This window comes from Tauraco erythrolophus, chromosome 12 (assembly GCF_009769465.1).
Source record: "Tauraco erythrolophus isolate bTauEry1 chromosome 12, bTauEry1.pri, whole genome shotgun sequence".
NCBI lineage: Eukaryota > Metazoa > Chordata > Aves > Musophagiformes > Musophagidae > Tauraco > Tauraco erythrolophus.
In genome coordinates, this window is record NC_141476.1 from 18,014,234 (window position 1) to 18,031,208 (window position 16,975).

General features: G+C 38.8%; 1 protein-coding gene across 1 annotated transcript in view; it reads left to right on the forward strand.

Moving 5' to 3' along the window:
- The first annotated feature begins 2,364 nt into the window (after positions 1–2,364).
- Positions 2,365–16,975, forward strand: part of PRKCD (protein kinase C delta) — a 29,666-nt gene continuing 15,055 nt past the window's right edge. Inside the window, 3 exon segments of the mRNA XM_086619007.1 lie at positions 2,365–2,479; positions 6,373–6,572; positions 9,643–9,703. Coding sequence (XP_086475133.1) covers positions 2,365–2,479; positions 6,373–6,572; positions 9,643–9,703 — 376 coding nt within the window.

Here is a 16,975-nt window from a genome sequence, read left to right on the forward strand (position 1 = left end):
CTACCTATGGCCTAATTGGGTCTTAAAGCTGTTTCCCCAGAGGTGAATGATGAAATCTGGTTTCTTTTACATCTATATTGAGTAGTAACTTTATGTGATCTGGTGTTGGCAAGTCGCATAGCTCATCACTTGTTCCAAACATAGCACGAGGTCTCCTGAGCAGCTAAATATGTTCCTCATTAAAACTCTTGATGAGCATTGCGTTTACATTGCATTTGTGAAAGTGAGGTATTGGGTGATATTTATTGTTTTTTACAAAAGCTGTCTGTTTTTCTTTCTTTGTGAGGTCATCTCAATCTCCAGTCTCCTCAAACATGCTCCAAGCTGCATTAGTGGGGAAGAGTTGTTATTTTATTGCCAGTCTGGATGAATTTCTGCATGAATATGAATTATAGTGGTGGCTTTCAGTTCTTCAGTGGGATACCAATGGTGCCAAGTAATCCTAAACCTGCTTTCTAACTTTGTCTTGCTCTACAGAAAAGTAGGAAAACAGTTAATAAAAACTAGCTCAATGAATGTTAGGGAGTCATAAAATTCTTCCATGTATTGAGAATGGTCTCCACATAGGGAGATTGCGCGGTGTGTAAATAATGGTGTCAGGAGCTGTATGCTGTCTTGCTGCAAAGACTCTGATTTCACAGTCTTTTATCTAAATGACTGTTCTTGTCCTTAAGAGATATAAACAGAATGTTAATTGTTTCTCAGGTCAATATGTTTACATTAAAAAAATGCAAGCATATGCAGGATTGCTTGAAATGTGCTGGGTGACTTCCTAGTGCTGGGTGACGGAGCTGGTTTACAATGCAGAGTCAAAAGGCCAGCTGAGCCCTAGTTTCAACTCTTTATTTTTTTTCCTCTTTTGCTGTTACCTTGTTAAGTCTTTTCTCCTGATCCTTCCTTCTCTGCATCCCTCATTTTCTGATTGTACTAGCATTCCCTTGCTGTCAAATGACTGTTTTCTCTTACCCTTTGAATAAGTAATTTTTGCTTCACAAAACAGTATTGACATACAAGCTATGGGGCTAACTCCATTGCTGAAGGTGCTGTGAATCGTAAACTGAAATCTGCTCTAAGTTCAGGAGCTCTTAAGAATGAGGGGAGACTGGAGTGAAACACCAGTTTGCTGACTTAGAAATTACAGATGTTTCGTATTCTTGCAATTCCTGACAGTTGAAGCCGGGTAATGCAGTAGTGCTGGAGTATTTTCTGCCTCTCCCTCTTCCCTTTGCCTGGTATGTGCAGGTGTGGAGACTCACAAGTTGAATCACTCTGTGGTGCTTTCCAGGATTAGTATACTGCCACCTGAAAGCAATGCTTGAATAGAAATCCTGTAATATTATACTTGTTTCAGTTTGGTGGTGGTATTTGGAATGTACATCGTTTTCCACATTAAGTATGGAAAATAAAACGCACAGTTATCCAGTGAAATCTCTAGGTTTCAGAAATTTCTGTAACTGTGCATTTATCTAAGTGTGGAAGTAAGTGTGAACTCATGAGTATGGACTAATTCTTCAGGTTGTTAATGCTGACCAGGTGCTCATATGCAGTGCCATTACTTGATCATGCCTAAGGGTATGTTTGTTACTCTTACTGTACCTCTGGTAGTGGTTTTTGCTGCAGTGTCCAGAAATTGTATGTAGGTTCAGTGGTTCCTCAGATAATCTTTAAAAATAAAATTAACTGAAGATGTTCCTTATATCATTTGATTGCCTATTAAGGTGCCTAAAATTCTGTCTGGGAATTTTTGAGGCTCCATAGCAATTAAAAGAGAAAATAATGTGTACCTAAAGAGCAACAAAGTAACATTAGATAATCGTTTAGATGATTAATTTTGCTTCTAGTTCTCCCTCCATACATAGTGAGAAATACTGGGAAAGGAACATGTGGAACAGGCAACACTCTTATTCCTCCTTTTTTTTCCCCCAACTCACCCTTCATTCCAGGTGTGAGGAAAAAAATGTTAAAAAAAACCTCAATCTGTCTGTTAGTTTGTGAACTATATATTTGATAAGAAGGCTTGTATACTTGTGTGTTAATGTATAGGGTCTCTGTTTAAAAATTGAGCAAGGTCTGAGTCAAAGGCATAACTGCTACTTACTTTTAACAGAGTATAGTTAAAAGGGTGCCTTAAATTCAGTTTTTGATTGTACACGTTACGTTCTTTGTTTCAGTATGTGTCAGTTTTGCTTCAGGCTCAGGGTCTTGAAGCCATGTTCAAGACTTGCGAACTTTAGAGGATGGGTTCTATCAGCTATGATGGCTGCTGAGAAATGTGTATCACTTTCTTACAAGTCTCAGACCAGGTCTGTTAATCCATGATTTTTATTTACTTCTTTCCACTCAGGTTTTGTGTCGTTGTGAGCAATGGCCCCCTTCTTACGGATATCCTTCAACTCATTTGAGCTGGGACCTGTGCAGAATCAAGGGGAACAACTACAGCCTTTCTGTGCTATCAAGATGAAGGAAGCATTGACTACAGGTGAGGTTACAAATGGTGATGCTTTTCTGAATATGAGTAAGTTTTTGAGATGTACTGAGCTCCCTCTTAGTCTGTGAATGGTAGTGAGTCCTGCTGTTCCTGTCATGCCAAGCACTTCAACATGAGCTTTTCTTTTAGAATGGGAGAAATGACAATGACTTCTGTCTCTACCCTCACCTTAAAACAAGATTCTTAATTAGTACTTTCTTGTCCTGTGGCCAGAGTTCTCAGCGCTTTGTAGGGTGAAGTCTAAGCTTTCTAGTTTCTTACTTCACCGCCAACACACAACTATTCACAAGATTTGTGGTGAAGCCGCTGCAATTGTCACTTTTGCATGGGTTAAGGTGGTTTGTGAATTTTGCACGACAAAAGTTGCAAATGTTAAATTAGAGGGCTGTTCTCTCCAGTTCTGCAAGTGACAGACTGCACTTGCAGAAGCTCTGCACTGGACAGAGTCATGGAGTAGAGTGCCATGAAGAGGGATATGCTCTGCAGCAGGTTTGAGAGAACCATCCTCAAGCACAGAGTAGTAAATTATCTTTATTGACTTGGAGGATAGGTATTAGTGAGAAGTGTAGTTTGTTGTTGTTGTAGTAACTATGGCATTTTGGCAGAATTATTTGCATGGAATGACTTGCATCCAAGGTCTTGTTAGCACCTTCCCTCAGCCTTCAAAGACCACTTCTTTATAGAAACTGGTCAAAAAGTTTATAATATTTTGTGACATTTAGCTAGAATACATCACTGTAGCCAAACAAGATGAGACGGAATGGCTGTACTGAGTTAGACCACAGCCGTCTAAACCAGCATTATGGCTCTAGGGCTTCATAAAACATCAAAGAATGCAGGAAAGGGTGAATTTTCTTCTTCCTCAAAACGTGATTGAGCTTTCTACTTATCACTGGCATTTAGACTTTAAAGACAATGCGTAGTGCACCTTCCACAAAACATTGTCATCAAGCAAATGTATTAAGCTCCAAAGCAGCAGTTTCCTAGCCTGTTGGGAGAACCTTTGAAGAAATGGTGTTGAAAGTGTTGCAGCTGCCCAAATATGTGGAAAAGTGGAAGTGGTGTAAATAACCCCTTTTTTTTTTCTCGCCTCCACCTCCCCTCTCTTAACTGTCTCCTTTTGGAAAGTAGAATTGTCCCAATGTTTTTCCACTTTGCTTGCGTGTGTCTCTGAAGTACTAAAAAATGGGGTAAGAGAGTTCAGTGAACCTTGGAGCAGTGACTGATTGGAGTAATCAGGAAAAGAAACTGATGCCCCTGTTATCCGTTTGACAATATCTGGAATAACTTGTGTTGGATTTGCATGCTGAAACATGATCAAGGAAAAGCTAATTATATAGGAAGAAGAAAATAATTTGCCTAATCATTAGGCATTAAGCCAATTTGCAAACATATAAAATGTTTTGAAGTGAGTAGTGTTAGCAGAGAAACAAAGGAGGCCTGGATACAGGAGAGGTAAGAAAAGCCTCTTGTTAAAGGCTGTTCTTTGCTGACACTTCAGTGTTCATTTGCAGGCAGGCAGTGTGATCTGTGACAAATCTTGATTAGTATGATTTTAATTACAAAAGCAGCATGGCCAGGCTGGAAGTTGTTGTCAGTAATTCAAGATGGCTTCTTTCAGTTTTACATAGTGTAAAAATGTCTACAGTAATTGATCAAAGCATGTATTAATTGGTACATGGGAATAGGGAAAGTCCTCTGAAAGGACTGAAATAGTTCTCTCCCCCTCTAAGAATCCTACCGAGTATTACCAACTATTCTGTAAACTGCTGCTTCTTCTACAAACCCTGAATTAACGTCAGAGGTTCTGCAAATAGGTGCAGTTTCTCATATTCCCAGGGATGCCTCCTGAAGCATACCTCTTTTGATGAAGGGGCCTGGCTTTAGCAATCCAAAAAATAGGCTAGTGTAAAAGCCTTGCTTTGCAGACAGCCTGCTTTTGATACCCCCTCATCTTTATTGTCCATCCTGATAGTCTTTAAATTGTGGTTTTTTTGAGCTTTCCCTATATGTTTTCACCATAACATTTCCAAATTCTTCCATAGTTAAGAATACCAAGTACAGGGCTACAGAAGTAGGTTTGCACTGCTAAGAGTTTGAGGTTTTCTTTCTGCAGAGTTCCCCAAATTCAAGGTAAAAGCTATTGACTGAGTAGAGGAGGAATGTGCAAGTTCGTGTTGAAGTGGAGGAGGTCCTCAGGTGGCTGTTTCTAAGCATTTCAGAATGCCATTTGGCAAGCCGGTCTGCTTGCCGAAGTTGTAATTTGTAACGTTGCTGCCGGCAGGCATTCCCTAATAAAGAAGTACAAGGACGCTGTTCTCTACTCTTGTTTGGATAGCTCAGCACAATTGAGTGGAGTGCATCAAGCAAGTTAATAATGAACAAACACAAACTTCGCCTTGAGTTTCCAGGAACGTTTTTTACAATGGTTAGTGTTGGAAGAGACCTTAAAAGACCATCTGGTTCCAAGCTCCCTGCCATGAGCAGAGACACCTTCCCCTAGATCAGGTTGCTCAAAACCTCATCGGACCTGACCTTGAACACTTCCAGGGATGGGACATCCACAGCTTCTCTGGGCAACCTTTCACCACCCTCAGAGTGAAGAATTTCTTCCTTAGATCTAATCTAAATCTCGCCTCTAAGTTTAAATCCATTGTCCCTTGTCCTATCACTGCACGCCCTTGCATTTCATCTGCTTTGCTACTGCCTCGCTATCGTAAGAACTGATGACACACTTAGGGGAAAAATGGAACATTCGGAGCTGGAGAGGTGCTTAGAAAGCACTTTTATTTTAATGATCTTGAAAAATAGCAGAAATTGTGCGGGATGTACAAAATTATGTTCAGTTACCTGAGTACAAACAGGGAATAATTGGCTGGGCAGCAAATCACAGAGAAAAACTGGTGAGGTGGCATCATGTGGCAGAGTCACAGCAAAGAGCTGAATGTGGTTGCTTTGGAGGCAGTATCATTTTGGATGTGTTGATGGGACTACTAAGAGACTCAGACCTAGAAACATGCTAAAGCTTGTTATAGATCGTGCAATCATCTTCTGTGCCTGAGGTAAGAATAGGAAGAAATTAGATTAACTGCTAGCAAAAGAGACTGAAGCTGTGTATTTGGAAAAAAAATTAATAAGAAGAGTGAAGCACTGTAAAACTCTGATGGAAGGAATCTGCGGAGATGCTCTTGTGGGAGGCTGGGTAAACATTACCAGAAAATTCAGATTTTTTTTTTAGGTCCTTTCAACCTTTTCCTTATTTTTTTAACTGCACAAGTTCTCCATGTGCTAGAGAGGACAGATACAGCCTTGTAATATCCTTTAAAAAGCAACAATTGTGACAGAGAGAGAATACAATGTGAAGGAGAGTGACTTATGAATGGAAGCGAAATGTTGAGATAACTTGGAAGTAGATTAATGAAATGTGGAGCTTTTAATCTTCCAGCCACTGGTTTCAATTTAAACTAGGTCAGTGTGAGACATATCTTAATTTATCTTGTAGCAGCAGCATATTCACGATGATCAGACGACACGTCATGGAGATTGATACCAGAAAGCAGCCATGCAAATATTCCCTGTCAAGTTGTGGCTGACTTAACCAGCTTCTGAATTCCAGAATGGGATTTGTCCCTCCTGGTCTCTCTGGCTGCACATTAACACCTTTACTGCCTTTGCATGCTCTGTTTGTCAGGGTGATCTTTGTCCTGCAAGTCATGAATGTTTGAACTGAATATTTAAACTTTGTCCCAACCCACACTACAAAAAGTAGTAAGTCTGCTTTTGGTTTCAGTACAGTGATTCTCTCTTTTGTTTCATTTTGTTAAGTACTAGATCTACTTTTTTTTTTTTACTTTACAATTTCTGACCTTTTTTGTGGATTTCAGAGAGAGGAAAAACTCTGGTTCAGAAGAAACCTACCATGTATCCAGAATGGAAATCAACTTTTGACGCCCACATTTACGAAGGACGGGTAATTCAGATTGTTCTCATGAAAGCAGCAGAGGAGCCATTATCTGAAGTAACTGTAGGTGTGTCAGTCCTGGCGGAGCGGTGCAAGAAAGGCAATGGCAAAGCAGAATTCTGGGTAAGGAAGAAGATTAATTCCTTAAACTTGCTGACCTGGTTATGCTTCTTTCAAGCTGAACGGATGCCTTATGCCTTTTAAACTCTTAAGTGTTCGATCCCTTTGGCATGTGTGGCAGACCTTTGTAAGGCAATTATTTTAGCAGCATTTTTGAAGCTGATAACATACAATCGAAGTTCAAGAAATTGACACTAGAATCCATGGCATTAGTGTTTGAAATAATGGCAAATATCCCATTGAGTGCCTATTTTATGAAGCCTAGCAGTTTTTATAGCAAATAATAGACACTTAAATTGGATCTGATCATTTTAATTTATCCAGAGAAAAACAAAGGTGAAGCTTATTCCAGGGCATTTCCACTTAGAATTTCTAATTTTATTTATTTTTACAATAAATTTTAGTTGGCTTGATGCTGCTATAATGGGGATCCTTTAATCCCCATTTTTTTAATCCTGGTATCTTTTCTTGCCTCTGTGTCCCAAACAATTGTTTGTACCTGAAGTCAAGGGGTATGGCATCTTGCAGAGTGTCGTTTGCTCCTGTATCATACCGAGTACAGTTCTGAGTATTTATCTCAAAAATGTGACAGAGGACGTAAATTTAAGGTGTAACATAGTTTTAAATTTAGAAATATACATTTAGTTTAAATGCCAGTAGTTATTATTAGTTGTCAAACTACATAAACCCAAACAACAACTTTTAAATAATTGTATGTGAATTAATTTCAATTAGCACTGTAAACCTCAAATAAATAGAAAATTGAAAATAGAAAATATTTTCTATTTCATACCTCTAGAAAGAGGGGAAAGTGACAGAGGCAGAGAGGATCAAAGCCCTGAGCCCAGAAATCTGAAATGCTGAACATGTTGTTTCATTCATTTAGTTGATGGGTTGCAAAAAATTCTTTATGAATTAAGGATTTAATTATGTCATCTTTATAAAAATCCTATTCTGTAGCTGCTTTCTCAACTTTCATACCCAACTGAAGTTGCTGAGATCCTGGTCCAACAAAAAGAGTCATGAGAATGTGATGAGGCATTCTTGTCCCAGAGATTTCTATAAAATCTTGAAGCAACTCCAATTAGTGTCTTGAATATTCAATATTTCCCCAAATGCAGAAATAAGATTGAGAGAGGAGTACCAGGATATCCTATAATTTGATTGAGAGCTGTCTAGCTAGGGTGACAGGTGCTACAAATAGTCTTGCCCATCATCCAGTTGCGTGTAAAGCTTGCCCAGAGACTACATGTATTTGCTAATATAGGAACTGCCCACCTCTGCATCTGGAGTACAGTTAATGCTAAGGAAATATTTGCTAAATGTGAGTGAGTCTCCTTAAAATCTCTTCCATAGTCTTGTATTCAAAGCTCTCTTGACTGGAGTGTTGCTGAGCTTGCCCAGAACATGAACCCTACAGGAGAAGACCTTTTCATTGGGAGGGCTAAAGCAGGATGAGCAGGTAGTAACAGATAGTTCCTGGTTATGTCCAATTTGATGACATCTCATTTCTCACACGACTGGAAATGCTGGCCCTTCCTTGGTAGGGGATGGATACATGAACTGTCTTCTGGATATATGGATGCTTTTCCTGAAGGCTGGATATGAAGAGGAGCAAGCAGCCAGTTGTTGCTTAGTTTAGTATGAGAATACGTTTTAAAAAAAAACTCCTATTATATCTCAAGTCCATTTTTGCTATAAATGGCAGGATTTTGCTCTGAGTATGCACAAATCTAACTATCTCACCAAGCAGATTTCATAAAAAACCTTTCTTAAAGGGGTGCTTGATATTGAAGGGTCTTAGAGATTTTGCTAGCTCAGTAGGATCTCACTGGGACTATATTCACCTGCTACATTCTGAAGTCATACGCTTTTTTTTCCATGCCTTAACTTGAATTCTGAGACAAGAGCAATTATTCTATTCTAATATTCTGTTTTATTCTAATATTCTAATGGAAGATGTCCCTTCCCATGGCAGAGAGGTTGGAACTAGATGATGTTTAGGTCCCTTCCAACCCAAACCAGTCTATGATTCAGAAGAGTAATTAAGACTAATAGTGATCAGTTTTAGTTTTAGTGATTAGTTTTAGCCAATTCAATGGTCTGAAGTCCTCTGCTTATTATCCATGGAACAGGTACATTGTAATACCAATGATGTTTATGTAGTATGACCTCAGTCATGGCTTGGGCAGACGGTCGTGCCCAGCAAGGAGACATCAGTTCACTTACAGTAGCATATACAGTTATTTTTGTGTGTGGAGAGACAGGCTGCCAGTAGTAGCTGTAACTGAGATCTTTGCCTTCTGTAAGCTTTGTTGGGCAAATGTTTTGAGTGTCAGACACTGCCTTAAAGATGAAAATTTAGTTGTTATCCCAGTAGGATAATGGGATTTGTAGGGATATGTTCACAGGTGTATCTCATGTAATTGAAGTTTTCTGTTTTTTTTTTCCCCTCCCAAGTTGTATTTACTGTTAACCCAGGGATACTCTGTTCTGTGCTGAACTGAAGACCAAATCAGACTCTTACTTTCTGAGCGCTGGAGCTGACCTCAGCTACTGGCTTAAAAGGCATTTGTTTTTGCTGGTCTGTAGAATTTGCCACAGAAACTATATGTAATGGTTTGTAGGGGAAAGTAAAATAAATTTTGGTGATACCACTGTTTTTCTGATTAAAGGCAACAGTATTTGATGTCTCTATGGTTTGTACTCTCAATAGCATATAAAGGCTTGTACAGACTTTTTCCTATAAAACTGAGTTCCTGCGCAAATCGAGTTTACTGATAGTAAAAACAGAAGTCAACAAACATCTTTGCAGAAACAGGAAAGGAACATGCAAAAACAATGTGAACTTTGACTGTGCTGAACTTTTGGGTAGACATCAAAGCAATGCAGCACACTAGTAAAGAGCAATGGAATAAAAGCCCCTGGTTTAGCTTCAGCAGAGAGATAGGGAAGAAGGTTGTAATCCAATTGTTATTGAATATTATACTTTGATTCCCTAGAAAGAGCTGTTTAAATTCCTGAGAGTTTCAGTCAACCACATACTTCACTGTTGGGATCTTTCTTTCCACAGCTTGACCTACAACCTCAGGGGAAGGTGCTGATGGCTGTGCAGTATTTTTTGGAAGATGCAGGTAACATCAACTGCTTATTTTCAGTCAGTTATGTAAAAATAAAACTTTTTTTCACATTCCCTTTGGAGAACACAGGATGTAGCTCACAAAAAAAAAAAAAACCCACGCCTGGTGTACTGAGTAGAATTTTCTGATTTTATTAATTTGTTTTGTAGGGTTTTTTGTTATGCAGAGTCATGGCTGCATTTGTTCATTTCTAAATGCCTTTGTGCCCTGTATTGCTGTTCCATTTAGCCACTTTTGGGTCTTTAGTATGTCTGTCCTCATCTTTTGATATGATAGAAAAGATATTATCAGTTCTATTTTAGGTGCAACGAAGGTAAATCTCTTGTTCTAGCTTATGTGGGAAACTTTTTTTTTTGGTGGATTGGAGAACTGAGTCTGAGTTTCCTGGTATTCAGATGTCATATTGACTAATCAGGGAAACTGATTGTAGCAGTGAGTGAATGGTTAAGTGTTAAAATGCAAATCTAGTCCATGTTCTGCCATATCAGTTTAAAAAGTGAACAACTTGTGTATGTTAGAAATCTACACACACTATTTGGAGAAGAAACTAACAGGTAAGAGAAGATAGTTTATTAGGAGAGATGGAACTTTAAGTACAGTAATAAAACCAAATATTTTGGCAGGGATTTGTGTATCTCTGGAATTCTTTCCTAAAGGAAATTATGTAAACCTCACAACTTGCTTAGCGAGTGGTTAAAACTTTCCCATGCTAGAAGTCACAAACCAGTTATTTCTTGGGTGTTGAACTGGTCTGCCGTATTAGCCTGTCGGTCTTACGTGGTTTAATACTATGTGTTTGTAAATAATAAATGGAAAGAGTAAGCAGTGAGTTTTAAGCCATTGATGGTTTTTTCTTCCCCCCAGATAAATAGAGGGACCGTAGTTCTGCTGTCATAGAACAAGTTAATTGTGAAGGTACCATACGTTTTTTTGCCATATGTGCAATCTGTGTAGCAGTTACTAGAAAAGCTACTAAAGATGGAGTGTGATATGCAGTAGGTGACATTTCAGAGTTGACATTTCGTCTTTGCAATGGCAAAAAACAGCCTATATCTTTGTTATTTTGCTATCCTTTATGAGAAGTTAGCTCTTTGAAACAAAATTTCAAAAAATTATGTGATTCTGAAGAGCCTATAAGTAAGCATTTCTCTGAGTATCAAAAGCTCTCCGTTTATGCACCAGTAATATTCTGGTTTGCATTTAAAACTGTGTGAGCCATTATATTAAAAAACTTTGTCTTGGTCTTCGTCGCAGCTTTCCTGTGCAAGGCAGTTTCATGGGGCAGGGGTATGAGAATTTATTTATTTAATGAGACATAAAGAAATCCATTTGTTCAGGAAACTGAAAAGTTTCTCAACCAAAACTGTACAAAACCAACTTCAAAGTTCTCAGTTGCTTATTTGATGAGGCTGAAGCATATTGCCTCCTCTCTACACAGACACAAGGAACAGTGGAGAATGGCATAAGTGAAAACCTTCCATAATTTGGTGTTAGTCAGAAGGTAATATATTTGTGTTCTCTAAGCACTGAAATAATTGTACTTAGTTATTGATCAGAAACATTTAAAAATAGATACAATGTTCTTGCAATTCTTTTCATTGCCTTTATTAGGGATTGCAGATGGTAGTGGATGAAGCCTAAATACAAACAGAGCATTAAGTCGTACCAACATACTTTAATTGGCAAGTTAAGATTCCCATGTTAATGCTCATTAGACCTACTTTGCAACAATGTCCGATTTACCTTCTGCTTCGTAGAAAATTACCAATACCTTTTTGGTAACCAAACCTCAGAGGCAGTGGAAACTCAAGATATTTATACATCTGCATTTTGTGAAGGAAAGTCACTCAATCTGATACTTGCAGTGTTCACATCAAACATCATTACATTGTAACACACTAATCCTCCTCAAAACTATAGACTCCCTCGTGTCACTGTCTGTATATTGCTAAATAGGCAAATGTTGAATGATTTTGGCTCATCATTGCACTGCTGTAAATGTTTTCTCTAGTGAAATTAGCAGTTACCAGAGTTAAAGCAGAGAAGTTTGTTAGTGCATTACAAGGATGTTTGTATTAACTTCCATTCTTAACATTGCCAAAACCCATAGTTAATAGTTGAAAGCTCAGAGCCAGTTCACATTCCTCCTTCCCATGCACATACCATTTTGTTTTCTCTCTGATGTGCCTATCCATACAGATCTGTAGGGTAGCTGTGTTTCTAAAATATTAAAAACCACTCATTCTGAAACTGGTATTTCAGTTGTTCCCTACTCTATTTGCAGGTATTGCTACCGTTGGTATCTTTGAGTTACAGGTGCTACTATTTGTTTGAAAATCTCCAAGCACTTTGCAAAAGTGACTAATTTTTTCTTTGGCATGTTTTACGTACTAAAGCTGTTGTTTTTCAACTCTTCCTTCTACTTAGCAAACTTTCTGCCATCTTTAGAGAAAACTGCTTTTCTCTGCTTCGATGGCAGGCAGCAGTATTGAGAAGTAAGCATGTTGTTGCTCCATTATCAGATTTATTATCAGAAAAGTTTTCATGGAATAAACTGCTATTAAAATTTGCTCCATGGTAGGCTTCACTGAGACATTTCATTTGAATATTCTTTTTGCAGATTGCAGCCTGGGCAGTTAATTTAGGGCTACATGTGAAAAGTTTTTGCAGTCTTACAGGATTTTTTTTACTTTCTAGACCCTGTGAAACAGGGATTGTAGAGCCCTGGCTTAAAGCTGTCAAAGCTCTTTTGTCTTGTGTCCTGTGATTTGAAAATAAGTTTATGCTGGAAATTAGAGGTTTTTCTTCTAAAGTGTGAAACATGAGAACAGGGTGTTGACACCTATTTTCATTTCAGAAGAGTGTTTTCTTTCTGCCCCTCCTTCTTTCGTTGTAGTAATGAAATCAGGTTAGAATTCAGAAAAGCAGCTTTAGTTTTAATAGGTGGGAGTTGCAATACGTTTAATGCTTTGCTTGATCTTTGTTTATTCAAATGTGGTTAATGACCTTATCGAGTAAGAAAACCCAGGATCACAGAGGTGGCTGCTGTACTGCTGAGTGTCTTGTGCGATGTTAGCAGCTTTAGAGGCTTTGGAAAGTATGTTTGTGTCTTGGTTTTGAATTCTGCATTGCTGTTTTGCTGGCTGCAGCTTCCTGGAGAAAGGGTTAGTGAATTTTTTCCTTAAAATGCTCTTAGATGTATCAAAAGGTGAGTAATTTGCATGTGAACTTTTGCTATCTCAGGTATCTGACTTCTGGGAGAAGAACATGAACCAGAGCGCTGCATATATATTGAATATGATTTTGTCTCTGTGTGTTGAGATGAGTGTTGGGGAAGCATGAGATAGTGGAATTTTTCCGAGGCATATGTGAAAAATAATAGGGTAAATAACAGATTTTTTATCACAGTCTGCATGTTGTGTGGGTCTAAATTAAGATTTCAAACAAGTTTCTCTATGGATGAGGTGTTTCGGGGAAGGATTGTCATGTTATTAGCAAATAATAATGATGAGGGCTGAAAAGCCAGAACTGGGCCTTACAATTGTAAACAGGGGAGTTTTTATGATTTAGTCATTTAACTGAGAAAATATTATTTCTAGAAATTTGGCAGATGTGGAAGTTATTCAGTGGCACCTAGCATCTGCTTTACTCTCCATCTAGAAATATGATTGCATGAATTTAATAAAGACATTTTCCCGCTTAATTTTCTTGAAGAAAATCAAACATTTGCAGATGTAGTGATTTCATAATCACAAAGTTGGCAGTGTATTTGTTTGGTAGGGTAACTAACATGTTGTGTAGAGCTGAGAAAATTTGATACAGTTTATATGTTCACAAGAAATTCGACTTGGAACCTGTGTTTTTAAAGGTTGGGTTTACTGTACCTTTGTAATTTAAAAAAGAAAACAGAGAAAACACGTTTTCCAGTTTATTCCCTGTTTTACCACAACAAATGAGATATCAGGTATCTGTGCAGAAGTGTTAACCAAAGCACTTACTGGAATTTAAAAAAAATAGTCCTCTGCATCTGAGCACAGAACGTGTTAGCACAGCAGCTCCGCAGATGGTGCGAGCGCTACAAAGGCTGTAGTGTGGAAGTGGGATTTTTTTTCTCCTGGATTGAAAGGCAGAGCTTGTTAAAACTCTGGTGTTTTGTTTTAGCACTTTTCAAAAAGACCGTTGACTTCATTAATGCCTATGGAAGACTCAGTAGAGACGTGCTAAAAGTAGGTGCAGAGCAGTCCACTGCAGTGCTCTGCTGTCAGTCGAAACAGTAAGTAGGTGCTGGGTCCGTGGCTGAGGCAGGGCTTCATTCATTCATTTAGAGAAGAAGGGAAGAAGCCCATGTCCCGTAGAAGTCGGGATAACATATTTGTTTTTCTTACATAGAAATGCATATGCTATTACATGTATAGACACACGTTTTTACAAAGGTGCTCCTAAGAGTTTATAACCCTGATTTTGACCACTTGTGCTAAAGCTTGGGGCTGAGACAGGGAACTTGAGATTATGTGCGTATAGTATTGGCTTGTACAGTAGCAAATTATTGGTATTGCTGCTCAAGTGTCACTAGTTTCAAATCCACAAGTACTGAGAATGGAGGTGATGGTTTAAAAAAAAAAAAAAGATAGAGACGGAGAAATATATAGCAATATTAATACTCTGCCTGTAAATGAAATGTTGTGGTGATCACAAAACCCAGAATGATTTAGTATAGCAAGTTCATGTTGCAGAAATGTAGACTTTTGGGAAACTTGTATTTCTGTAAATATTTGTGAGTTTGGCGGTGGGGGGTGTGTGTGTGTGTTTGGTTTTTGTACATATGATGTGTAAAGCAGTCCTCTCCAGGGCCAGGTTAAAGAGCAGTTTTCCTCTGAGAGTTCATAGCAAGAAAGTCTCCTTTGTGAGGAACAAGTTTTCCTTTTTAATGATTGCTCTGAGAGATTAATATTTTTCTTGACCTGAAGGCGTACTTAACTTTCAAACAAAGCCAAGTGCAAGGCGGTAGAACAGCAAAAGGGGACATTGAATAGAGATGCTAGTAGGTTTTATAATTTATTATAAAGTTTCAGGCAAACGGCAGCTTAAGCAGCTAGTTAGCTCAGAAAATGTTCCGCCTGACCCTGTTTGAAGCGAAGTCCCAGTTCTCAGTTCCTGACAGTAGCACTGTTATCGTTCCTCTGTTCATAAACAGAACCGTGAAATGAGCAAGTTAAAATGAAAAATGAACTCTGAAGATGGTAAATATTTTTTCTATTTTTTCTTTTAAAAAACCTACTATGGTTATTCTGGAAGTTGTTTTCTTTTCTTGAACTTTCGAGGTTCAATTGAGAGAGTTTGACATCTCACCTTGAGGTTTATTGCAGTTCAGCAGAGCCCTAGCAATGTTGTTTTAGCAAATGTTTTCCAGACTCGGGATTGCATGTTATGTTAGTGACTGTGAAATATTGAGAAGGACTGGCGCTGCAAGCGAATAGTGTATACAGTGGTATGTTTACAGCACTTCTGGAGAACTGCACTGGGAATTCACAGGCGTGCTTAATGGTTCCTTCATAAATATACAGCACAGAGGAGTTCTGGGTGCTTTTGTCAGATCACCCGCGATTTTTGAGAAGGGACCTTGAAATACACGAACAATGTGTCAGTGATAAATATTAACCGCGGCTCGCAACAGAGGAAATAAATTATGTTTAATGGTCTGTGCTGGGTCCAAAATAATTTGTTTCCCAGGCAGCAGAGGTCACTTGGATTCTAGCTGCTGATTCAGCTGCTTTGAACATGACTTTCTTGACTGTTTGCTGGCCCAGGACAAGCATTCCACCTGTGAAAATCCTGGCTTGTGTGGAGGGGGAAGAAAAGACTTTCCCTTTGTGTGTCTCCCTCCCCTCCATCTCCACCCCACATCCATACAGTTGCTTGGAAATTTACTTCCTCGTAATTGTTATTTCTCTCTGCACCTTTGAAATAAAGCCTCTATTCCCCAGTCAAGTCTGTGATTGGCTGAACTTGTTAAAACTTCTGGAGCAATATACATTAAAGGTAATTTACACATTAAAGATAACTTTTTAAACATGCTCATGGAAATTGAAATTATTTACACTGTCATTTCAGAGCCCTCTCCGCTTCAGATGCACTTCTACAGCTGCTGTCCAAACCTCTCAACTTCTTCTGAAGCACACAAAAATGTTTTCCAGCTATACTTTGATATATTGGTTGGTTTTGGCAAAGGTATTTATTAAGGCAGCTGGTTGTGAAGACTATGTGTTCTCACATACAGATTTTGAAGTTTTGCTGTGCTCAAGGATTCTTTGCAGTTGAAGTATGTTTAAGGAAAGAGGGGTTTTTTGTTGTGTGGTTTTGTTTGGTTGGGGTTTTTTGACAGACTAAGTGGTTTGCTTATTAATTACCCTCTCAAAAAATAGATGCCAGTCTAATATATTTCTATGAAGTTCCATGTCAGTGTTCCCGACAGGGAGGAAATACCACACTTTCCCATATCCTGATCAAGTTTGTCAGAGAATTTTGCGCGCAGTGTCAGCAACACTAAATTGCAACAAATATGTCCGCATGAAGAGAAGCAGTGTCCTGTTCACCTGGTGAATCCTGTTAGTTTAGGGAGCCTTTTGTCCCATAATCTGCTCCATCACAGGTTATCTGCTCTGATATACATGCTATAAAGCAACAGACCTTTCTCTGCTTTGTTGCTGTTACTGATTAAATCACCCTTGTGAAGACATCCTTTTCATACAGCTAACAGTACCAATGTTGTTTTCCTTGCATACACGTTTCAGTGTGTGGTTTCCCTCAAGCATTTGAGGAACAGTGGGTGAGGTCTGTGTATTTGCTCAGCAGGGTTACACAAAGAGATAGTACTGTTTGCGGACTTCAACAAGCTGAAGTGCAGCGGCTGATGAGAGGTTTTGTTGGGTGAACTCAGTAGCCTGTTTGAACAACAGAAATTAATCCTGTTCCTGGAGGAGAAGAGGTAACTTGGTGGCATATGTAGTGCCAGGTTGTCATAGTGCATGTTGTGAGCTCTTTTCAGGGGGAGGCAGGATGGGTTTTTCTCTGAACCATACGGCCAGTTTCTCAGAAAAGTGCATTAATACCTAGTGGCAAAACCCAGGGACCTTTTTTGATCTTTCTTTTCACCACTATGCTTGATCTTTCCTTAATCTCTGAGCTGACGTGTTCCTTTCTTTTCTAAGACAGTACATGCTGCTGCAGTCTGGCTGCTGTTGGCTGTGACTGTTAAGTTAGTTCAGG